We start from the raw sequence: 26,374 nt of genomic DNA on the forward strand, positions 1-26,374 counted from the left end.
TATTTCGTATTAATGCATGTTTCTTATTTTCACTATCGCATAAGAATGTCAGATTTTAAAATAATTAACAAATTATGTTTATTTCTAATAAGAAGTACTATTTAATATAAACCTGTTAGGTTAAAAATAATTAGCTTAGATTTCTGTATTCATTTTAAAGCACAGCAACTTTAGACAATCGCAAATTCAATCTATAATTATACTAATTACACGTAGCGTAGTGCCTGTTTTTATTTAAAACATTCAATACGTCTTTATTAGAAATCAAACTAGCACTCCAACGCCTCCTTTTTCACCATAAAATATTATTAATATTTGTAAGGTCAAGATAAAATCTTTATTTACTTTTGGACGTGCCATTGTCCACATGAAAAGTTTCAGCGGATTAGGCTTTTGAACATGATGAACAAAGTTAAAAAAACTATAAAATTTTATTATTAACTAGAAACAGATGTTTATCAATTACCAAGTGATTGCTTCAAGCTTGTTATCTTGTTAGATTTATACGAAAAAAACACAAATATAAAACTAACGCTTCGAAAACGAAAGCTTTGTCTTTCACTGCTTTTGCTATCATTAATATAAAGAAGGAAAATTTAACATATAAAACTGACACATACTCAAAAATTTTAATTCATTCTAATATTCTCTTTTAGTTAGGTAAAATAATTAAAGACTCTTTTCTTTTACATATACGTAGAAATTACACTGCATTAATTATGAATGACACTAAATAATACAATACAGAAATAAATTGAACGTAAAATAATTACCAAAACTATAAATGTCTACAAGAAATGAACTTTTTTTATTATATTACGTTTTAAGGCGCTATCTCATTTGTATATTCCACATTCTTTAGGTACTTTTCGTGTAAATTTATTTTCCACTCATTTCAATGGGGAAGATCCATAGGGATATGTAGTTATTTCGGCCAAAAGCGTTATTTTCTTTCGGACATACATTTTTATAACTATTAAAATAAATAACTGGTATGTTATGCAGATTATACTATGTTTTTTTCAACAAGAACTTTGTATTTTAAAATAAAATGAGCGAAAAAGTAATTTTTTTTATACTTTTAATTTACATCAAAATATTTATTTATATAAAATAAAAATTGACCATGAAAACTCACGTGGAGATAATAACTTTTAACACTTGTCCGTCACGGATTTTATGACTTGATTGTATTTAACAGGACCAAAGAAACATTTTCAGTTGTGTTATGTCGCATGATCATGGCTATGTGGAAACTTTGATTTTTAATATATTATTGCAATGGCATCGTCTGGTCAAAACTGTCAGCAGCATGTATAATGTATATAGAAAGAAAAAAGTTCTTGTTGAAAAATTGTATACTAGTCGTAATCGCTAACTGTTAACTCTACATCACTGTGGTGATTCTTTTGATAGAACTTTGGAATCATGAGTCAGCTAAAACTCCAATACTAACTAAAGATCAAACTATAATTTATAATAAGCGCTGATGCGTAATAATAATTTAATGTAATAACAAGCGCCATATAACATAATGCCGGTATTGAGTGTTGCTACAACGTGGCAGCGAACGCGTCGTCTGAAGGTTCCCGAGCTTCGGAAGCTGGCGAGGCGGCCGCCCCACGTGGCTCTACGCTGCCAAGGGCCGCCACATCGCCGGCACCCAAGTTCTCGCCCGGTGCCTCACCCAGCTCATCTGTCACCAGTGAAGGCGCGCCGTGAGTCATTATTTCACATTTATCATCATCCTATCTTCCCCACGATGTGGACCGACGACATGATGAAGGTCCCAAGAAGTATCTGGATGCGGGTCACTACCCAAGACCGGTGATCCTGGCGATCTTTGGAGGAGGCCTATGTCTTGCAGTGGGCGCCTATCGGCTAACATAAATGAATGACGTTCACCTATAAAGAGGCAAGAAGGTCTTCATAAGATCGTCGTGTAAGACTCTGGATTGAATGAATTCAGGCTTCTTCTATCCAGAAATCAATATGGGAATCCTCTGTCCCGCATAGATTGTAATGCTGATGATAAATTCCTAATTTTTTCAAGTTGAAATAATCATATAATACCTAACGTTGAAATAATAATATAAATCATTTTAAGTTATAAATAAAATCGATGGCCAATTACAAATTAAATATAGAAATAATTATAAAATAATTTAATTGTTAAATTTATTGTATTGTCTTATTTACATAGGTACCAAACACAGGCGGGCTCAAATAATATGTCAGAAGCAGCCTTCTCCATAAAACCTATACTCAATGAACTACGCGAACGCCGGGAGGACTATGAACGCCTTGCGGAGAAAATTGACGCTCTTAAAGTAATACGCATTTTCATTACATTTAATGTCACCGTTAAAAAAATATTTTAAATAATTTGAAGTTTTAAGTTGAAAATAAATTCATGTTTAAAATAATATATGAAAGCATTTCTACAACATTTGTTTCAATTTTAGAACCTTTCACAAGAGGTGTCGTTTCTATCGGCCGCACTGCAGGAAGAACGGTTCAAGACTGAACGACTTGAGGAACAAATCAATGATCTCACTGAATTACATCAAAACGAGGTAAGTATTACATTATAGCGAAAGCTCCATATTCGTGCTTTCTTCATTCGCGTTTTCGCAATTCGTGGGAAAAAAATGCGGCTAGAAATTTCTTTATTCCCGAATCTAATAAGTGCATACATAACAATAAAAGGATTCCAACAGGTATGGAACCCAATTTCATTTGTAAATGCCAATAAAAGTCTATTAAAAAAGAAAAATAGATCTTATTACAACCTCGCCTAAGGCATGTCTATAAACGATATCGCCGAGAACTTTGACATAAGCCCCATTCGCCGCAATATTTTTGAGAATTTAAATAAACAGAACAGCAACCTTATTCATCACTGAATAAAGTATATTTTTGGAAGAATTTTGACATAACAAAATACCCCGTTAACGTAAAAGAATCACTGGAAGAATACCAATACTAATAATTGAGGTTTAATATCTTTTAAAAACTTATTAAAATCATGTGCAAAGAATTCATAATTTTGTAAAAGGGTTCAAAGTGCCAAAGAGCATGGCGACCCCTATTATATAATATCACATAAGTAAAACCTTTAATCAGGCTTATGATTAATATTAAACCGCAAAGGTTAATATTAAACAACATGCTTTATGATTTATGCTTACTTGTAATGTTTTAACTGTTAAAATGACTATTCAAACGTGTCTGTGAATCCCGTTACAGGACCTTCTACACGTAGGAGTGCAAGCACAAAATATTGAAAAGAAATTCATTTATTTTACTTTGAACTGTATTGCAAATGATCTATAAGAAATAACATGGGTTATATAGAAGTTAAGTTATATATTTTGCAAACTTGAAAAATGTTTTGAATGTTAATTCTTTAAAAGTGAAAAAAATATGATCAATGGTAGTAAATAAAAAAATAGTACTTGCTGTTCATTAATTTTTCAAAACACAAATTATTTTAATAAGAAGGAACATTGAGTTAAACGCGGCAATCGCTGATGAAACCTGGTCTTGAACGAAACATTAAAGATCTGCTAAATTACATGTGAGAGTGAGAGCCAGTTCATCCTAATACGATTTATCATTTGTACGAAGGAGTAAGAACTATATAAATGTTAAACTATGCCCGGAAATACTGGTAATTGCATTTTTGGCGTGTCCTGTTGTCGTATAACGGGACGCGTTAACTTATAAGAAGTTAAGAGAATATTGCTTTTGTTTAAGGTGGAAAATCTTAAGCAAGCTTTGACAGATGTGGAGGAAAAAGTGCAATACCAGAGTGAAGAAAGAATACGAGATATACATGAAGCCCTCGATCTCTGTCAAACAAAAGTAAGCCTGAAATTTTGTAAATACTTACATGACAGACTCAATTTCCCCCCTTTTACTATAAAAAGTACATAAATAAAAGTTAATTTAGTGAGCACTTTATTTATAAAAAAAATCTTTTGTAAAATTTTAGTGACACTGTGGTAATATTTTAATACAATGAATACTTAATTTGACGCGATATTTTTGGTTTGAATACATCATAACGCTCCTCTTTCTGTTTTATTTGATGTTAAATATTTGTAGGCTAGGAACAGGTACTTCAATTTTTTATGGACGAAAAAAAACTTTGGGTTTTTTTTAGTGGGAAAAAAACTTAAGGTTTTCTGTGTCTTTTTCCCTCCAAAACTATTATTCGAAGTTAACAAGAACAAAAATAATATTTTTATTACTTCCACAATTGAATTTTAGTTCTGCCAAACACCTTGTAAATGACTCTGTATCAAATCTTCCTGTAAATAATCTAGGTTACAAATTGCTATTGAAACAGCTGTTAGCATTGACGGTAAACTGACGAAAGGTAGCGGTCGGCACAGTCGCCCCTTCGTACCGCTGCGCAAAAATAGATTTAATTTCATCTCTTTTAAAAGAAAACTACACACATTCGTAGTTTTCTTAAAAATGTATGCAATAATAGTTTTTGGTAGGAAACGGTGTTTACATGAAATTGTAATAAAGTATGTTGTATTACAGATTGGTAAACTAGAGCAGTGGGCGGCGGGCGGTGGAGGGGGCGCGGGCGGTGGTGGGGGCTCCGGGGACGCGGGTGGCGCTGCGGCATTGCCCCCCCGCCTTTTGCTAGTGAAGCTGCTCAATGTGGCGCTCACGCTACTGCAGCTTGCGTTGCTCCTGGTGGCCACCGTCGCTGGCGTCACAATGCCCTTCCTTCGTACCAGGTCAATACCCTTACGTAACCAGAGTAACAGACACAGTAATAAAGCTGTAGAGATAAACTTACATTCGTCTATGCTAAATGAACCTAAAAGATACCTATAAATATGTAAGACATCTTTTGGGTTTGTATAAAAATACATTGTTTGTTTTTTACTATTTTGCACCATCGCGCTCTTTTAATGAAAATTTAACAATGTCATAAAGCGTTTATACATGGTTACTTTTTAAATGGTGCGGATAATGAAACTATAAGTTGACGTGTTTATTGTTTAATATTTGCAGAGTGCGAGTATTAACGACAAGTTTAGCGGTGATGGTCGGAGTGGTCGTGTTGAAGCAATGGCCCGAAGTTACGCAGCTCTCCGACCACCTCGTAGTGCGGCTTAAGGAGTACTTGCTGGACATACACAACGACAGGTAATGTGAGCGTGGGCCCCTTGCCCACTTTGTATTTGGATGGGGTAATCAATCGCGTGCTTTTTATAAATTTGCTTTTGTATAAATATCTAACAAATGTTACTAATAAAGAAAATGTATGTGAAATAATTGAAAATATAACAAATATTCGTTTATAACGTTTAGTAACCAAGTATTTAGATATTAGGATGAATATTTGTCTGAAGTTATTTATTTGCGAAGAAATCATACCAGCGTTTTCTATAAGTTAAATATAATTGATTGATACATCCTTTTTAGAACAACTTGTACGCTTCTATAAAAACATCTGAAGCAATCTAAAATAATTCCGTGAGTTGAAAGCTGATGTTAAAGCAAGATTGATCAATAAAGCATTTCGTTGTATGAAAAATTATGCAGGAGGTAAACATGCCTGCTCAGTTTCGTTGCGAGATCGAATCAGAAATGACGAGATTTGCAGAAGAACCAAGGTTACCGACATAGTTCGAAGGATTGCTCGTTTTATGTGGCAGTGGATGGTATACATCGTGCAACCGATGGCCCTGTGGTAGAAAGGTTCTCAAGTGGCGACGGCGAAAAAGTTAGAAGCTGCGTGGGTAAGCCCCCACTAGATGGACCGACGACATGGTTAAAAAACGTCTGCTACTGATTGCTAGCAAATAAGTCATCGTGGCAATCATGAGGGGATGTCTAACTATATGCCTTGCAATGAGTGTATATCGGGTGAAAACAATAAAAAAGAAACATACCTAAAATACTGATTTTTACACATGATAAATAAAAGAATTATAACAGGAAAAAAAATAAAATTGGAGTTAAAAGAGTAGTTCACAAGTTCCTGGACAGGTTCTTCTCCACTGACTAAACACTCCGCACCTGCTACTGGCCCGTATTTATACATAACTAAATGTATGTTGTATCAATCTGTTGCTTTTTCGGAAGTGCTCATCAAAGCCAATTGAATTGAAAGAATAAATACATTTTATTGTAAAATAATTAAATGTATGAATTATCTAAAATAATCATTTGTGGAATCTTTGCCTGCTCACAAGTAGGTATATTATAATATCACTTGCACAATCAATTATCCGTCTAAATTCCCCATTCCAAATATTCAACCTAATATCAAAATATGTTACCTATATTCACAACAATTATGTTTGCAAATTTTAATTAACATATTTTAAAGGCTACTTTGACAAATTTAAATTAAGTTATATATCTTACTTTAAATGCATATGTGAACATTTTATTAATAATATTTTGCTATGAAATAGTAAGTTTTTTATTATTGTTATTTATTTCTGATATATACAATATAGCGTCTGCCATAGTGTGTGACAACCTCTCCATGTAAAATTAATGATAAGTGAAGTGGTAAAGGTCCAGAATAGTGGTGAGTGATTAAATCCGATAGTGGAAATAGTAACTAATGTAGCAACAATCTAACTTATCTATATTGATATTAAATGGTATCGCCATTCGCAATTTCATCGAATAAGTTTAGAAATTTAAATTTCTTCAAAAATATCTCTTCAGTATTTACCTTTTTATACTTGACTAATCCCTATTTCGATTAGATTTTGTAACATTTTTGTAAAAAATAGGTTTCTTAAGATGCCTTTAATATCGTATAGAAGCTGAGCAGTATTATACAAATTCAAATTCTAACCAAATAACAAAATAAGTATCATATGGCACGCTTTTGTATGTAAAATTGCAAATAACACATGTATCGTAAGATTTATACTAAAACCACTGCTGTGTAATGTAACATGTCTAAATAATACTATTTTGCGCATAAAACATGAATGGGTTTATAAGAAATCATTTATTAATAATTTGGGGGAAAAGTTTCTTCGCATTTGACGAGTATTTTTCTTGCATACCCAACTTTTTTGAAATGGAATGAAACTCTTTTGTGATCAATTTTCAATTCTTCAACTTCTTTGTGTTGCCAGTCTTATTCCATATTTTAAATAATGGCGCTCATTTTATCCGTAAGTGAGTAACTAGAGTGAAGTGCATTTCTGCCATCAAAATTCAAAGATTGAAAATGTTTAAACCAACTTTTTGGTAATCTTGCTGACACTGCATTATGGTAAAAATTTAAAAGGTATCAAATTGCTTTGTTAGATTTAATTTTGACAAAAACAAAAACTTAATAAACAGCTTTAAGGTAAGGGCACTAGTAGTTGACCATGTACTAGTAGTTGACCGTCTTGTATGAAATTTTAAATAATAAGCGTTGTGTTTATCGTATCTAATTAAAAAATTAATTTATAAGTAGCTGCTCTCATCTATTTACAACTGCGGAAAGCTCAGAACTAAAGCGCATTGTGTGTAGCAGGAGCCGATAGTTGTTTTTGACAGGGTTCAACTGTGAGGCACATTTTTTGATTTCGTGACTGAATATTATATTTTTTCTATGTGAAAATTAAAGTTTTGACATATGTGTGGTCTTATTTACCATAAAAGTAGGTTTTTATTCATATGGTCAACTACTGATGCTAAATACGGTCAATTACTAATTTAATTTAATTTTTCAGATTTTGATTGGTCAACTACTGAAGCAAACACTTAATATGAATCAAATAAAAATTTAAGTGTTTACGATTTGTTTAACCCTTAATTAGGCGCATGGGGTCTTAAATGACCCCAAAAAAATATTGAGAAAAGAGTATCAAAAAGGAATAAAACTTAATGGATTTCTTTAGTAATTAATAAAGTACTTTAATATACTTAACTTTAAGAAACAAATACTTACTATGACATTAAAAATATTAAAAAAAAAACAAAAACAGTAAACCTCTCTTTAAACTAATTTTTTTGGCATAGCCAAGATCAACTTAAGAAATAAAGTTTATTCAGCCTCATCAGCGGAATCTTCTGTTCTGCATCCGACGCAGTAAATCCTTGAGTGTTGCTGACAAATAAATTTACGACACTTGAAACATTTTGGTGGCACTTTTTTGTCGTCCTTTCTAGAACATGATGAACAGCGCCCGCGCTTAGCTGTCGATTGATAAACCGCCTTGTTCACATTATAAACTTCATGGAGCCGTCTTTTTGTTGTCGCTGGTACAGCACGTAGTTGTATGCGACGTTTTTGGTGATCTTCCACATGTGCCGCAGCTATTTTCTTCAAGAAAATCCGTCTTGTATATGTCAAAGTCTTCTCAGTATTCGCTTTGTGTATAACAAATGGGTTGATTCCAGATATGTTTATACTCTAGGTAAATGTAAAATAATATTTTGTGCTCGGGTCCTTACTGCGTTCGATGGTGGTACTTTACACCATTTCACTTTCGGGCCATTTCTCTGAGTATGTCGAGATAAAAAATAATTATCTTCCGTCGATACAGGGATGTCTTGGATATGTTCAGACTCCTCAATTTCGCTTTCTGAATTATGAGCACTATCAATGACAGCATCGTTTAAAGTTTCGTCTTGCGAATCCGAACCAGCAACATCTTCCTCTTTATCAAGCACTTCATCCAGCCATTGCAATATTTGTTTGTCGTTAGGCATTTCAATTCAAAAAAAAGAAAAAGCATAGAAAAAAACTCAAAAATACATAAAGAAATCATACCGTATCAAAATACACACATACAAAGATAAACAGTAAACAATATACTAATATAAACACAAAAAAAAACACAAAAGTAAAAACTTACCTTTGCCAAAAAATGGAACGTAACTGGGCGCATGGGGTCAGCTCTCTAAAGGACAGCGATGTGTGTGCAAGAGTTAATGTTCTGGATGCGACTAATTTGCGTACCCCGAGGGGAATGAGGAAGCTAGAAAGAGCGTTAGTACGCTCTGAAGACTGTAAGCCATTATTTTTTGAATTTTAAGCGGCCCTGACCCCATGCGCCTAATTAAGGGTTAATTGAAAGACTTCTAAGTAAAACTTAATCTAAAGGGTATAAGAATTTCCTTTAAGCACCCACTGATATTCTAAAATTTGAATGTATGTGGTCCATCAAAAAAACATTTTAGCAGCGCTCTTAAGTGGTCAACTACTGGTGCCGTTACCTTAACCAAATTTTAATTATTTACATCGATTTACAAAATTTAATCTGAAATGTTATCAACACCAGCCAGATCAAAAAAGTACAACCAAATAAATTTTGATACAATTTTACGAAAATACTTTTCCCCCAACCTATAATTTGACTAACAATTTTTGGTCATTTCACTTTTAGGAAATAATTGATAATTCTTAATACTTATCACAATACAAGTGCGTTTTTAACTTTTTTGTTTATTTATCTTTTTATTTTTCGCTTCAGGTATGAATGCAAGTCGTTGTGTGGTTGATTTTACCACGAGCGTGTTGGTAGTGAAATTGTTCGTGATATTGCAATTTTGTAATAGATTTGGTTGTTTTTGTGTTCAAAAACTTGAACCTTGGTAGACTTCAGTCGATAACGTGATATTGAATGAGTTATTTTTTTTTTGGTGAATATCGACGTCACTAGTTGTGTCGAATATTTAATGTCTTCAATGAAAGGGAAAATGTTATTTATTTGGTTTTCAGGTGGTTTTTTTACTGAAATTCTTTAGAGAATTTAAAACAAAATATTATAATTAATTTATTATATTGTATTGTTAAATTACGCATATTGTGTACCAAAAAATTCACATAGAAGTCAGTCTTTAAGTCTTTCTTATTATTAAAAGGGTTTAGTCAAAAAGATATCATATCAATGTCAAAATTGTATAAAAGAAATATGGCTCTATACTAGTGGTGGTCAATCTGCGGCTCGTGATATGGGGATTTTCAAACAATGTTAGAAATGAACCATTGAATGATAATGGATTTCGGTACTTTTCCGTTAACTGGACACAAATCTAATTAAACAGTATGTACTCAAACTTATTTCTTTTAATTACTTGAATTGTATTGAAACTTGTTAATTTTAGCAGTTATTTTATTGTAAAAGTATCAAAACAACCGCTTCTCGTTGAGAATTTGTGAAATTTCTCGTTTAACATTCACCATTGGTCAATTGAACAGGTCTGACACAAAGTTGCAGTATCATGAGTTTATAAGCGCTATGTTAAGGCTGTGCCGCGATGTTTGTCTTGCCATTACTATTATAATGCTTCATCAATTTGATACACAGATAATGATAAGATTTTTTTTTTAAATATCGATAAATGTGAATGTTAATTATTAACGAATATTAATTTATTTTATATCTTGTGTATATGGTTTTATTTCTATTTTTAGGAATATCAGTTTCAAAACTAATTTTATTTATTTTGGTTCTCGTATTATAATACTCTTAGGAAACCTTTAGAGACAAATAAATCTAAGATAATTAGTTCAGAGTCGATAACACGTTTATTTTAAATCTATTTTAATTTGCAGAAAGTACAAATTGGTATAGGAATATTTACAAATTTTAATATTTGAATATGCAATATAAATCTGAACTACATTTTCAAGGTCGTTTTCAACGAGGTCACAAATGTAACGGCGGCATGTACAAGATGCTTTTTGTTATTAGCAATTCTAAATTTGATTCGCACAGAATGGAAACATCGATTCATGCTACAAGCTCTCGTAATTTAATTTTATGTTAATTAAGGTCGTGTAAGAGTAACGAATCAATTGCTTGTCCCAGTTTTTACTTAATATTTGAAGACAACTTGAATTTCTTACTATTTTAGATATTAATTTACCTCTGTTATATAAAGTTGAATTAGTTCTTGTATATATATTTTTCAAATTTAAATCGATTTAAAACAGTTTGATTTTTAATATTGTAAATGTCGGGTCTTTAGTATTACCGCATTACTTTTACATTATGCACTCATACTGACTAGTTATATCAGTTCACGGGATTTTCAGTCTTATTTTATCAATCTTTCCTTTTATAAGCTCAAATATCAGTAAACTGAAAAATAATTTTGTTTTACATTTTATGAAAACTTTCACAATGTTCGCAGTATTTAAAAACATTCTTTTACATAAATATGTTATCAATTGTTCATTCTGTTAGTCACTTCAGCACGACCCGAAAATAAATAAGAGTTTTTTCATTAAATAAAATGTCGATTTTATCGTATCTCGAATTGCTGTGGTGCCGTAGTGGTGTGGTGATAATAAAAATTTAGCAATTTAAAATGGTGTATATAATTGTTGTAGTATTGCCAACAACATTATTTTGTGGGCTAATTTTTTATGTGCAAAAATTATATTTTTTAAAAACGGAAAATAGCTTTACTAGAAATTTGTTGCGTTCTTGGTGACGTTAGAAATAAATAATCCTCGAAATATACATTTATTTATTAGAGAATACATTTATTGTCGATATTTATAGAGGAATTAAACATTTTTATAGATAATTCCAGTTTAATATTGATATGTGTAAATTTTCATTTCCATTTTAAACAGAACATGTATTTTAAAAAGTTGTCTAATCATTGAAAAGGGGGTTTTTTAAACAAACAAATTGCGAATATTTACTTCATATAACTTTCGTTCACAAATATGTTGCTATTGTGAAATTTTAATCCCATAGAGTATGTGTAGAATTTATAACATTAATATTTTTTTTACCAATTTGTATGCATATACTTGATTAATTGTTATATTTTTGAAAATTATTTTCCATTATTTTGTATGTTATAAACATTCCAAATTTTGATAATGACAATGGTCACAACTGTATTGATAATCAACAAAATTGATATGTGTTATAAATCGAAAATTTGTTTTTAAATGTATATTATGTAAATATTTTCACGCCTTTCAATTTATTGGGAACGGTAATTGAAACAATACTTTGTCGGTATGATCAGTTAAAAAGTAAAAAGCAATAAAATTTTAAAACTATTCGGTGATGTTGTACAGTAGTTTAAGATGGGATCTACTGACTTAGGACTATTACCATAAATATCTATTCTTAGGCGGTGTCAGTTCTACCGTGCTTATGATTTATGTAATTTTGTCCGTTGATGTACACGCATGGCGTTCATTTTTACCTTTAACTAAACCTACTTTTAAACGGTTTATGCATAATTGCATCTTTTTTTAACCAGTTACACCATGATCATACCTTCTTAAAATATAAATGTTGATCCAATATAGACTCGCTCGTTACTTACTAGTTGAAGGAATTATGAACACAATGTGTACGCGAAAGGGGTGTGATTTATTTTGATGCAAATGTTTACTCCCATCGAATTGTTTTGTAGTAATGTGGACGGCTGTCCAGATTTCGTTGCCGGCTATGGATCGAATTAAATCATCACAAATTTATGTATTATTATTTTTCCTCCTTTTTGCTCCTTATTTTATTGGACTACAAGAAATTAAAAGAGAAACCACTTTATTCCAAACATTTTTAATGCGTGCTAATCAGTTCACTATTTACTGTCAATTCGCTGGTACGTTAAATTAATTTTTAATTAGTATCCCAACGGTTGAATAAAAATGGGATCATAGATTTGTGGGACCGTTTGAAATCGCCTTTTCTCACTAAAGATGAATGTAAACATCGTAAATACATCACCAGTTTGCAATGGGCCGGCGTCGAAGTTTCAAAAATAGAAATAAAGCAAGGAACGAAGATCACCAAGCATTTCGCCAAGAGATATCCAGAATATTTACATAATCTAGCCATAAATTCCGTTACTGGCTGTTTACACACATTTAAAAAAATATAAATTTGAATTTCATACATTAGCTTCTAAGATGAAAATAGACTTCTTTCCCGCTATTATTGTATGTCTTGTTATAAGGAGTTGATATTAAAGAAGACGTTCCATCTTCACACTTCGACGTGGACAGTTAAAATATAAGTTTAATTTGTAATTAATTCTTACAATAAATAATTTATAAGGAAATTGTTTTTTTCTTTTATTTTGATCCTTCAGCGTTCCAGACGTTTAGGTAACAAATTTATAGTTTTAAATTCTGTGCAGTCTTCATTGATATTTTATATGAAATAGTATATATTGCACTTTTAAGTAACCTCCATCAACATATATAATATTATCTCATTTTAAACACACTGAAGAATATTCGTTAAAACGAAATTTCGTTCCATTTGATGAAAAATGAATCTGTCAGGTTTTCTGTCTTGTGTTATGACATCATATAAATCCCATGGCCTGCACAGAAAATCCTTTTTTCGCAATGCTATTTCTATTAAGCCAAAATATGCGTTTGGAAGGTATGAATAGCCCGAGAAAAAAAAATATATGGTGTTATCCAACGATTGGACACATTTAACCGCATCAATGCCATTTTTAAATTGTGATTTTGCGCATAGTACACATGTGACTGTAGGCTAATACCGCCGCACAAATACTAGCGTACAACCAGAGGATGGCAATATGGAATGGGAGGATATAAGAAAGTGGTCGCACGAACCGTAATCTTAACTGAACATTGTTAGGCATCGTTGAAATACATTTAGATTTATTATTTTACTTAAACACTAACATGCAAAAGGATAAGCAAAAAAAATTAGAATATACATGACTTTGAGTCATTGAATTAATTACCTTACCTTCTTACCTATATCACCATCTAATGTTATAAGAAAGTTGTCTATTTTAAGAAAAAAAAAATAGAATAAGTTAACTAAATTAGCCACTTTTGACACGTCATAAAAACATAAGTTAAGTTAAGAGAATACTGACCTATGAGTTGGACTTACACTACTTTCATAATCTTCGATTGTTCAATTTCAATAATCATCCGAATTTTTATTAGACTAAACGAGAATATTTTAAAAATTATACACAGATCAGTTATACATATTAAATTACATTAAATTAAGCATGAATTAGGAGATATGACATTTATTTCACAAATGAACTTACACCGCTTTCAAAATAAACGGTCCACATTTGAATCCATATTATGAGGGATGGAGGGCCTTGTGTAACCTGCTGCGGATGCGAAGCTCTGCCGTTGTCTTTCTCACTCTTTTACTTTTTGTGCATTGAACCTACTTCGACAATACGGTAAACATCTAATTGTATGTAAGCATATTTTTGTACCATTCATACATTATGAAGAGTTGATAAAAATAAAACTACAACACACATTTTGTCATCTTTTTATACTTGAAAATAAAAATAAAAACATTTTAAAAAAATATACACGTAACCTCTCGCAAATATTTTCTAATAAAAAATATATATATTATTGGTTAAGGCTATACAAATTTATTTCATGTATAAAATATAAAAAAATCTTGCTGCTATTAAACTTCCGCTTTAAAAATAAATATTTCTCTCTTCTCGTATCTGGATTTGCGTCCACGATACTAAGTGACCAGCAGTTAAGACTACTCTCTAAATGGTAAAGTGAAAACCCTGATTACAATTTAAAACCAGACCTTCAATCGTACAGTAATTCATAGAAAGATTAAGGAATTGAAAATATTAAATCACAATAAAATTATAATTTTTTAAAGAACTGCAAGATGTAGAGGTATTGATCTTTTCGCCACTTTCCTATTAATGTATTTTATCGAAATATATCCTTACATCTCGAAGATATCCGCTGGTACTAAGAAGTAACCCTGTCATCAAACAAATTTACTTATGTACAAATCCTAAAAAAATAACTTTAATCTTCTGTCGTCTCTGTTTCGGATTGTACAGAAACGGTTCTAGGCAACAACCCATCTGGTTTAGGTGGTAAAGCTGGCTTTTCTAAAACAATTGATTCGATTCCTGAATCAACCAAGCCTTCGGAACTGGCCTCTGGTGCTTGCTCTTCGTTTTCTGCTGATGAATCCATTAAGTTATCTTGGAAACACGCTTTTTCTGTGTTCTCTACCCTATAAATATGTATCAAGAATGTAATGGAATACCTTGGTTAATATAAATCAAAATCAAGATCATGTTTTGAGAATCAAAAGTTACGCAAACATTTACAGTAAGCGCGAGATATTTGTAATGTAATTTATCTACCTCTTTGCCTACATTTTTTCAAAGCTTTTCTGCTATTGAAAGTAAGCAGTTACACAGAGTTTATATAATTAATTGCATATTTGTCCATTATTAAAATACACAATTTCATACAGCTTTAACCCTTCACAGTATGCAAGTAAACTTGAAATAAATAATACAAAAATGAAGAGAAATGTGAAAAATGTTTTCTGTAGTAAGGATTGCCGAAATTTAAGCAGGCAAGGCATTAAAGATAGTAAGAACTTATAGTTTACATAAGTAAATTAGACAAGATTAAAGCTTTCGTCCACAAATTGAATACTGTTATATTTTAAATTTACGCTAATATTACTAGTTTTGACGTGCCTAACAAAAAATCCAAATTTCAATAGAAATGCTGGCTGGGTTTTAAATACCATAAAATTATTCCTATTACTTCAAAACCTGAAGATACTGCGAGCTCGTTATATGTAGATCAGACCAACGATAAGAAAGTACCTCTGAATAACTATGACAATAAACACGTCCAAAATACTTTAATAACAAAACTGTGGTGTTTCATTAGGTAGACTAAAGACAACTAAAGACACGTAAATAACTTAAAGTGAAAATGTTTTATCTGTTTAACTATAAAATTTAAGCAAAAATTAGAATGTCAAAGCTTACAAATCACAATTCTCGTTGACATATACACACAAAACAAAAATAAAGATGTAAATCTTACTCGTGTTAACAACATACCCATAAGCCCACAAATATGAGAATCCAAAAAAATATCACATATATCTGTAGTAATAACAGTAGTACGTGCTGAATACAGAATGTGCACTTACCTTTGCTTGTGTAAAACACAAAAGTATGATATAATTAAAAGTAAATTTAATTATTAGCACTTCCACACAGAAAACACAAAAAAGCACCCATAGCCACTTTGCACAAACGTTATAGAAACATTCCCGTTTTTAGGAAATATGTAAGAATACATTGTGCAATTAAAGGTTGAAGTAAACAGTAAAATGCAATTTTTATCAATTCCGATTTATTTATATGCTTACAAATGATTAAAATCATAAATGACAGCGTATATAATATATGTACGTAATATAGTTCATAAACAATTGTTCACTTATCTCTGTGCTGCGATGTAAAACAGAGCAATAATTCATAATTGATTCTTCCATTAAAATATAGTCGAACTACAAAAAAGTAATTCTATAAAAACTTAGTCTAAAAAAAATAAAATTTACACTTAAAATAATATGGTGTAAAATAAATCGTTGTATTCCTAGGAATGTCACAATGGATAAAAGCTCTATAAAAATATGTCACAGTATGCTAACTTAAATAACATAAGAAATATACATTGGTCGGAGTAAGCATAAAGAGACGCTACTACGATTTCTTATAAATTTTGAAATGCCGGTAAGGAATGCTTAGTACAGACTAAGGAATGTTGATGAATATTATTTTTATGATTTTACATGGAAAAAGTTACATATAAACCATAAACGGCTATTTTTTATTTTCAATTACTTGTATTGATTCAATTACTAGACAGTATTACTTCTCTTGGTTATTATTCGTTGTTTGTATTAGTCTTTTGCTCAAATTTTAATGACCGATTTTAAAAATCATAAGTTTAAAAAAATCAAGACTTTTTGTAAAGCAGTCAGCGTCGAATAAAAAAAGAGACTAAAAGCTTAAATTTAAGAAAATTTCTAACTACTTCGCAACGTACTCGGTCACGTTATAAAAATGTATAAAAACATTGACAGGACAATAATACTAAGTTGATAAGTACTAAATGCGTCAACTTGCTTCGTGGGTCTTGGTTAACATCGAATCCCAGTCCCCTGCCTAGACAATAAGTTATCCTTAACTATACATATGTAATTGTTATGTAAGAGTTTTCATATGTATTACAAATTTTAAAAACACTCCCACCTGCAGCAACAAACACTTGGGACAATCACAAAACGTACAATTCCATCACCGGACCTCAGTGTAAACAGAGCCAGTGACACAAATTATTCCTGATGATACTACAGTATTTAAAAAATCCTTTATAGACAAATACTTGCTATAAGAAATTTAAGGATTTTAAAACTAATTTTTATGAAAATTTTATCTATATTTTCTAAACAGCTGTTGTATTTGCAACTTTACAGTTTTAAAGCAAAGAATTGAGATATTGCAGAATTATAAAAGATATTTTCGATAAGCATTTTATGGCAGAAAATGTGCTTTTTCAAGATTATGTAGATTTGGTACGACGTAAGTGTTCACATTGGATAATATCAATAATTATATAATGTTAAAGAAAAACATCGTTGTATCGATAACGTAAGAAGCCACAAGAGCGATTAAATATGTAAATAAATGAATCGATTTTACCGATACATCGATATTATTAGCAGCCCTTGAGATTGTTTACACTGTGCCCATCACCCGCTTATTCTATGGAATATTTATATAGGAAAGGTGCGAATAATTTAAAATGTACAACACTCGGTTTAGGTACATCGTTTTTATGGAAGCTTCCAAACAAATTTCCTTTTACTGGTAGGTGGGTTATACAAAAACATTATTTCCAGTGGCTTATATTTTACAACAGATCATTGTAAATGACTAATTATTTTTACAAATTGTCATCTTTTTACGGAAATTAATACCTACATATTTTGTTTAATTCTAATATGTTAGCTAACTATGGGAAGCCACTAAAAATAATTTGTCATCAGTTTGTCACACTTCCTTAGGCCTCTCGTTTAAAACCCGAACAGTTATCCCAAGCTGCTTTGTACCCATGATGAAACACATTTCATTTTCTTCACCATATTAGCGCTTACCCTGAGTTTGATTGAATTTTTACCTTTACATAACCAAAAAACCATTTATAAGACATTTAAGGCGAACCTAAATCACGAACGCATGATTATTGTACATTTGAAAAGTTTTTATGACAGTTTTTATTCTTCCGTCATATTAATCACTAAACTGTTCTCATTGAGTTTTTTATTGTATTTTACATAATAGGGACAAAAATTAATACTACACTACAAGTTGGCCACGGAGCCATTTGAAGGGTGCAAGCCAGTAATTTATAATTTTTCGCTTATTTTAAATCATCACGATATCTATGGAAAGATAAGGCTTAAGGCAGTGTTTTCCAAGGTGGGGTCCACGTCTTACAGGTGGGCAAATTTGAAAGTGGACTCGCAACGAGTTTAACCCTTTCACTTTAAAATAAAAATTATGTATGCATAGACGGCCGAAGAATTTCAGAAAAAGTAAGTTGGAATATGGCACAAAAATGTCGGAAAATATTGGCCTAGAGATTTAAAATTTAGTAGGAATATTCATTACGAGTAAAGGTCAGGTAAGAACAAAATTACGAAACTCCACCCGTAAAAGGGAATTGAGAGGTCATTCGTTTAAAGATTATTTTTAATTATAAGACCAGCATTTTTTTTTGATCATGTTAAATTGATCAAGAATATGTTATATGAAATTTTGTCCAAGAAAGGGCAGTACGTGTCAGGCCAGGCGGGGGATAGCTAGTATAGCTATAAATTACAATGTGTACAGTTTTTCCATTTGATATAATTCTCGGTCAGATTTTGTAAAGGCCATTGGTTCTAGTATTGCAAGTTGTAAAAATTCAATCAAGCTGTGGGCGAGGGACTTACTTAGCGACGGGCGCGTCCATGGTGGGTATGTAGTCGAGCGCCATGAGGCAGGCGAACACCGTCATTATCATCTTAGGCTTCCTTTCGGTGATGTCCTCGGGCAGCGCGTACACTCGCGCGCCGCAACGCCGCGCCATTGATATCGCATACTTCGCGTTCGCCAGGTTCTCCTGAAATAATTTTATATACATTAATAATTAACCAATAAACTGATTTGGGTCTGACGCAAGACGCCAAGGCTGAAAGTACCAAAATATAGCAATGATATATATACACTGCTGCATAGCGATAGAGAGCGCCAATATGTTACAAACTGATTTAAGGTTTCAACACTATGTTGGGTATATAATTTCATTTTTATTTTATTTATATATGTAGTATAAATATTATAAAACAAAAGTTTCAATTATAATAATTCATGAGTGCCAACGTGGGTACTGTTGCTCCCCACACTAGGCAAAGCTAATATCGCAGGGGCAGTAGCAGTGAGATTTACGGATTAAATTGCATGGCAACATACAAAATAAGGCTATGAATACATTGGATCAGAATTAGAGTAAGGAGCTTTATAATACACACAGGAAAAATAAAAATATTGAATTTCAGCTCTAGAATGGTATAAATATTTAATTCGGGGTCAAAAATAAGCAAACAAATCCAACTAATATTTTATCGCTTTAAAAGTGTGCGCTGGACAGAGTTAATATAACTCTTTAAACCTCATTTTTTAACATTTTTAATGAAACTATCAGTCACTATTTCATTTATTTTCATATATTCATTTTTATTTTTATAACCTCCTCGACCCGTTTCAATAATAGGTTCAATAAAAAATAATCCAAAATACTCCAAATCGTACGGTTAAGGGAAAAATTTACAATGCTACACTCATTTTTTCGTTATTTCCACATCTCACGCTAAGTTAGTCATGTCTCAATATAAAACAAACAACCTTGATGAAAAGAAAAATTGCCAATAGTCTTTAGCTAATTTAGTCTATAGTAGATTCTAATAAATTATGTAGATTAGAGATTAATAATTTGTTGCAAAGACTTTTTTATCGATATATTTATATTTTGTTACTTGTATCTTATTACACCTAAAACATAGCACGTTTTCTGGTTTAAATTTTTCTTAATAAATAAATTTAGATACGAAGTGTAAATAAACGCAGACCGTTAAAAGCGATGTAGTAAATAATCGAGACGCGAACAACGAAACATACAGACCTCTTCATTGCCGCCAGGCAAAACCAGGTCGTAGTTAATGGAACCTGGCTTGATTGCGTCGATCAAATCTATCACCACTTTGCCATCCGCCAATACTTCATCCTGAAATATAATCAAAAGTTTTAGAAACTATGGACGCTTCGTATTATCGACGAGATAATAAGATTATAGGTATGGAAATAAATAACACTATTAACTAAAACGTTGACAATCGTCCTGCAAACTTATCATAAACTTAAGAACCATTGCTAAAAATGCACATGCACAAATTTGCCAGCCTTGTAATGTTTGCACAATATAAACACTTACAGAATATACCGCAATAATATGCATAACAATAAATAGTGCACAATGCAATTTTTATTTGCAATTTTTGGTCTGAAAAACGTAAACGCAACCTGCGAATTAATAGCTTACAAAATATTATCATTATAGAAAGATAAAACATTCCTCTAAGTATAAATTGCTAGAATATTTTTCTTAAGAAAAGTTATAAATTACACTTTTAATATATTTTTAAGAGTAATATAAGTATGAATTGGTCACCTGGAAGCTCTTGATGGAGGAGGTCTTGCCAGCCGACTGTAATTTATTGTTAACCCACTGTACGATCTCTTTCTCAATGATTGGGTTGCCAGTGTTGGCCAGTCGCGTTAGCACCGATAGAGTATATGCGCGCATCAGTTGCCATATGAGAGCTGTAATAAAAAAAGTAATTACATTAACATTGTTTTCTATTTAAAATTCTATTCAACAAATTCACTGGGTTAGATATGGCAGAGCGCTTTAAAATAAATAACATAGATTTCTCAGCAGAAACTAGGCTCGAGGGCTTCCTCAGAAAAATAAGATTGCATAGTAATATGTATATATATATAACTTTACTTTGTCAGATTGATTCTCAAATCAATGAATTTAAAAGATAGAAAAGTTGTTACATGATTTTTTGTTTCCTCTTAAGATAGTAGATAAATAGAAAATAATTAACTTGGATTATAATTAATTTATTTTCAAATTGATGTCAACTCTAGCTATTTCACTAAATTTAACAAAAATATTTTATAAAACTAATTATTTAAAACATTGCATTTGGTTGTTATAAGGATTATAAGAAATATGATATCAATACAAATCATGTGTTGCATAGCTCTATATAATATATGTGACGAAGTTCTCTTTCAAATTTCAACTCTGAAACCTTCAATCATTTGTGCCCACCAAGAGAATGCCTAAACAGCCTAATTTGATAGAAATTAGCATCAAATTAACTTCTTCTACATTGACCCTCCTCAAGAGTTACCTAGTGTTAGCGTAGCATTGCCTTCGTTGATGTCGGCACCGGCGATGCCCACGAGAGAGAATCCCAACTGCCGGCCCAACTCCACTGCGTAGTTGCAGTTTTCCAAGCGCTCCATGAACTTGCGGAGCTTCGAGAACTGCCTGTGCACCTGTGAATCAATTTTGTCATGATCGTATTTTTTATCCTTTTTGTATTATAAACTATTTAATATTACATGTACTCTAAATTTAACCCACATTTATTTCGAAAGACTATGTGGATTATTCCTGTTCGACAAAAAAACTGGATGATTTTACTATTTTACATGTTGCTATTTAACCCACTCTTAAATTAACTAACAAGCTTAACTATTTTTATGATGTTTCGAGTTGTTTCCAACGCAAGAAGAGTGAGTGGCCCTTTTTTGAAGTATCATTGTTATTTGCAGCTGGATATCAGCACAGCTGATCAAACTTCCCTCATAGATCACCGGACCGATTGGCTTCGGTCCGCATCTTGCGTCTTCCTTTATATATCAATCTACGCGGAAAATAAGTTGAATTCTATAAGTTCAGTACCTTCTTCCAGTTTACGATGCCTGGTTTGATGATGTCATACAGCTGGAAGATAACCAAGCCGTCCGTGAGGTCGGAGTACAACCAGTTGACGTGTGGCGCCACTCCCATGGAGTTCATCCAGTTGCGATATGCTGCCAAAAACAAACAACGGTTTATATTAATTGTCTTAACAGTTTTTAGTTAATCGAAATGTGTAGAACTTGATTTCTTAAGTCATTCATGTAGCAGATATTATAACGTATATGTCAAATATTGTTATATTTCATTTAAAAAGAGCAACCGTTGAGTTTGTGGCCAACTTTTCTGAGCAAATCAACATTCTGAGCCGGTGGTAGCTTTACTACTTTTAATGTAAAAATAATTAATGATACAAAAGTATGTAAATGCATACTTGAATAAAGATACTTAAATTTATATTTTTTTTGCAGAGGTAAAAATAATTGAACATTAAATTGTAATTGGCAAGTGATTTGACATGAAGTGATTAAAGATATTGAAACCCGCTCAACATCGGTCCGCAGTATAAAACTTAATGACATCTTAAATATCGCGAAAGCGAAACAAAGAATGCAGTAAAAAGATCCTCTTAATCGATAAGTTACAAGTTCATGGCCTCAAGCACCAAGGAAATAATCTTAAAGATCTTATATACACAGACACATATAGATACACTTCTATGAGGCAAATATTTTGTAAAAGGATCAAAACATTTTTCTTGACTGATCTTTCGCTTAGTTAAAAAGTTTCTATATAGTTTTTGTTAAAAACATATATGTAAAGGCACTGACTCTTCTCCTCCCTGGTCTCGTCCAGCTGGTGGTACTGCTCGGTGTCAACAGTGCGGTTGAGGCCTGGGTGTTGGTTGAACAGATTCGCCACGAAGGCCAAGTTGAGCTTGTAGACGCCACCAACCACGTCTGCTGGTGTCACGAACGCTCGGCAACGGAGCCGCGCGGCCTGTTGCAGCATCACCTCTGCGCGCCGGAGGAGGTCCGTCTCCTGCAATGACACACGTTATTGTAATAATTTTATTTACGAAAAAAAAAAAACGACCACATAAAAGATCATCAAAGTGAAGCAAAGTTGATGTTACAATCCTATCAGCCCCAAATTTTCGAACAGAAAAGTATTGTGGTAAATTGAGAAAAAAGTATAAACCCATTAATTGTCTAATTATGCAGAACAATAATTCAATTACGAAAAACACACGGGAATTTTTACAGTTAGTATTCGAGATTAACTTGAAAAAATTATTATAAAAGACAGTTTACTTGTACTAAATTAAAAGTATTATGGTGATTTCCTTTAGTAACTTTTTGACATTACGTCGCCATTACTAAGTAGTAATATTTTTTACCTCATTAACGCCATATAATAATTATAAAGTAATAATTTCTTGAGTTCTATATTTATATATATATATTTTGTTATACAGGTTGTGAAACTAACTCTGAGCGCGTCGAGAGTGACGCCAGCGTCATCAGGCGCGATCTGCTTCAACAGATACGAGTAGATCTCTGAATCCGCCACGTCCTGCTGGAAGTTGGTGCAGCGCCGAGTCACTCCAGCACACTGCAACTGGTGGTTCACCCAGCGCAGTAGGATCGCCTCTGGAGACAGCGCGAGCAGGTCTTCGATACGCTCCTGGAATTCGAATACTTCTATTAAAGGACTGCTTCGTAGAATATTTTGTTCACTTCTGTTATTTTAGTTATCGACAAAGGCTGTTTGTCCGTTAGTATTTATAACTTTTACTACTACTACTAGAGTAATCTGATTAAACTCAAGAGAACTACTTCTTGTAGGTAATTTTATTTTTCTATTATTTAGAAAGTGGGTGTGTTTTTACATTTAAGATAATCAATAAAACGACACCGTTTTTATAAACCCCAATAAGTATTACTTGATGTTATCTTATTTTAAATAATTCCATTTTTGACTAATATGACTAAATAAGACGAATGGTATTTCACATTTCCAAAATGCATTGTTAATTCTGTAAAAACATTAGTAATGTTTTTATTGTTATTAGTAATGTTTGTTATCATGATAACCGGTTTAAAATTATTATTATATTTCCGATACATAAAAAAAAACTTTCTTTATAAGGAATAACAAAAGATAAAACATATAATTAAATGTGTTACGATGGGTAACTATGGTGCCACTACGCATAGGATGTGTTTTTGAACTGTTTTGATTGGAAGAAATCTGTTATGGAATATTTAAAAGCTGCTGAATCTCGAAAAAAAACAAGGAACGATCATTATATAATTTTCTTTATAAAATAATTCTAAATAATATATAGTGGCAATTGTAGAATGAGTTGCGTGTGTGTAAGTATGTACGTGTGTAGCTAATGCTCAAGAGCCTCTGCCCAGGCAGATATTTCACCAAATTAGAAGTTGCCTTTACTATTTGTGTATATACTATATAATTTTTAATACGATAACTGTTAGTACAAAGTGTTTATATAAATATCTACAATTTATATATAAATTACGTTAATATTAATGAATTATATGAAAATATTATAACATTGATAACATAATTATTTTTACAAAATATCTTTACCTGGTCGTTGAGAAGTTCAGTTAGACCTGGGCAGTGTTCTAGGGTGATCTGGTTGAAAAGACCGATACGGATGATCTGCCACAACAATCCCAGAACCAAATGTGGTTTGCCTGCAATACATTCAGGTCATTCTTTATTTACTCAAACCATACCATATGAATTTTTCTTTACATATGTGAACAAGTTTCAATTTATATTTTAACAATTATCAAGAAAAAGTCCTAATGATGGAAAAAATACATTCGATTCTCTTACATGTCAACGTATCTTAAAAAGTGCAATTTTAAAGTAGTTAAAGACACCTAAGTGTGTATTACAAGTAGGTGTCAAACTTCGAGGAAAATAATATTGTAATAATATTGACTTTAATGTAATAATTAATATTTCTATACTGAAAAAAGAGTAAAGGATTCTTCAATCATATTACTCGACACAATTACGCCGATTGCTAATGTTCGTCGACAAACGAAATGTAATTTTGCGTGTGGATAAAACGAATGATTTTCAAAAAAATCTCAGGGAATTATTGCAGCTTATATAGCAATGTATATTTGCACAGAGTTTTGATGTAAAATGCATGTCCTGCTCTTTATCACAAGTCATAGGGGACTATTTGTAAAGCCTACAGTAAAAATGCTAAGACCAATGAAAGTAACTCAATTATTATTAAGAGGGTTGTTGAAGTAAAATATAAAACGATTTGAATTTTACCCTTGGCCAAGTCATGTGCGTCGATGTTAACAATATTGCAGCCAATCGCCTGAGACGACACGAGTGCCAGGGTAAGGTTCTCGTGCTTGGTGTACAGTGTCAAATTCTTCTTGTTGATGGCGCGCTCGTCGATCGTGTCCGGGCACGAGTGGTTTATCACTTTACTGAAACATAACATTTCCGTGAAATATCTCAATGCACGCTAAATATTTGTACAAAAACAAACTTATTTTCCGCACTAGTAATTTTTTTCTTTTAAAAAATTGAAAACATCACAGAAAGTTGTCTTAAGGAATTTATGTGATGTTATCATGAAGTACTTATTTTTAATATATATATTATTTAACATCTTAAAATATCTCTAATAAAATAAGCCTCGCACGATCTTTTTCAAACGATACATAAACATGGGACACATGGGACTGTATACCTGATGGTAAAGGTTATGTTCTGGCCGTAACCAAATCATGAAGCGTCGTCGCAAGTTATCGTTCATCATTTCGTTCGCAAAGACCATTTATTTCCTTAATTACGGATCCTTTTTTAAGTAAGACAGAGAGAATTTTTGCATATATACAGTTAAGTAAATAAGTATTGCGTATTATCTATCCTTAGGCCAAACTACAGTTGGTAAAGTTTGTTATATTTTTTTGTCATATTACCATACTAATGAGTCTACTACTATACTATCTACGAACGGTTACAGTAAGCAGGCGTTTTACTTAACATAATTACTTTACTTAACATAATATTGTTTATGTAGATTTTTCCAAAAGTTTGAAAATGTAGGTGATTTGAGCTATATGCATCAAAGTTAATAAACTCACCATAGTATTAGACCGTCTTTAAGTTTTTCGTAAAGCTGCTTCCCTTCAGCATCGATGGGCAGGAGATGTTTTAAATCGGGATCGTTCTCCAAATTGCTGTTGATCCAACCAGAGAAAGCCATCTGTTCCTCTAGCCTCACAGAGTGTGTGGTGCCTATAAATTTTTGAATTATCAAACATGTTACATACAGTTGTGTAAACAAAAAAGACAATTTTCTATTTATTGCGGCGACGACAATGTACAATGACATAAATCGTTTTGCATGCGATATACACTTAAGGCATATTGATTCTTATTGTAATGTGAAATGAAGGTTAAACATAGTCCATTTACATTCATTTAGAATGGCAGAAAGCGAAGCCCTATAGGAATTTCTTATGATTC

The 26,374-nt window shown here is 32.0% G+C and overlaps 2 protein-coding genes across 5 annotated transcripts in view; one reads left to right on the forward strand and one right to left on the reverse strand.

Annotated features, from left to right (window-relative positions):
* Positions 1 to 12,969, forward strand: part of Dmtn (transmembrane and coiled-coil domain 2 protein Dmtn) — a 49,440-nt gene extending 36,471 nt beyond the window's left edge. For 2 of the 4 annotated variants that reach the window (XM_068768585.1, XM_068768588.1), the window contains 7 exons: positions 1,568 to 1,718; positions 2,204 to 2,330; positions 2,466 to 2,576; positions 3,760 to 3,867; positions 4,558 to 4,760; positions 5,041 to 5,175; positions 9,471 to 10,103. In XM_068768585.1, coding sequence (XP_068624686.1) covers positions 1,568 to 1,718; positions 2,204 to 2,330; positions 2,466 to 2,576; positions 3,760 to 3,867; positions 4,558 to 4,760; positions 5,041 to 5,175; positions 9,471 to 9,498 — 863 coding nt within the window. In that variant the 3' untranslated portion in view covers positions 9,499 to 10,103. Of the gene's footprint in view, positions 1 to 1,567; positions 1,719 to 2,203; positions 2,331 to 2,465; positions 2,577 to 3,759; positions 3,868 to 4,557; positions 4,761 to 5,040; positions 5,176 to 9,470; positions 10,104 to 10,633 lie in introns of those variants that run through there. The other 2 variants (XM_068768587.1, XM_068768589.1) reach the window with 2 other exon arrangements.
* A 1,276-nt stretch (positions 12,970 to 14,245) lies between these two features.
* Fim (plastin-2 Fim) overlaps positions 14,246 to 26,374 on the reverse strand; it is a 55,504-nt gene continuing 43,375 nt past the window's right edge. Inside the window, exons 5-15 of the mRNA XM_068768549.1 lie at positions 25,990 to 26,143; positions 25,163 to 25,326; positions 24,452 to 24,561; positions 23,327 to 23,521; positions 22,666 to 22,876; positions 21,878 to 22,008; positions 21,321 to 21,468; positions 20,567 to 20,718; positions 20,021 to 20,122; positions 18,792 to 18,961; positions 14,246 to 14,990 (exon numbers count right to left, since the gene is read on the reverse strand). Of these exons, the coding sequence (XP_068624650.1) occupies positions 14,777 to 14,990; positions 18,792 to 18,961; positions 20,021 to 20,122; positions 20,567 to 20,718; positions 21,321 to 21,468; positions 21,878 to 22,008; positions 22,666 to 22,876; positions 23,327 to 23,521; positions 24,452 to 24,561; positions 25,163 to 25,326; positions 25,990 to 26,143 (1,751 nt within the window). The 3' untranslated portion in view covers positions 14,246 to 14,776. The remainder of the gene's footprint in view (positions 14,991 to 18,791; positions 18,962 to 20,020; positions 20,123 to 20,566; positions 20,719 to 21,320; positions 21,469 to 21,877; positions 22,009 to 22,665; positions 22,877 to 23,326; positions 23,522 to 24,451; positions 24,562 to 25,162; positions 25,327 to 25,989; positions 26,144 to 26,374) is intronic.

This window comes from Battus philenor, unplaced genomic scaffold (assembly GCF_028537555.1).
Source record: "Battus philenor isolate CCGP_79_NKW_IND1 unplaced genomic scaffold, ilBatPhil1.0.hap1 SCAF_26, whole genome shotgun sequence".
Classification (NCBI taxonomy): domain Eukaryota; kingdom Metazoa; phylum Arthropoda; class Insecta; order Lepidoptera; family Papilionidae; genus Battus; species Battus philenor.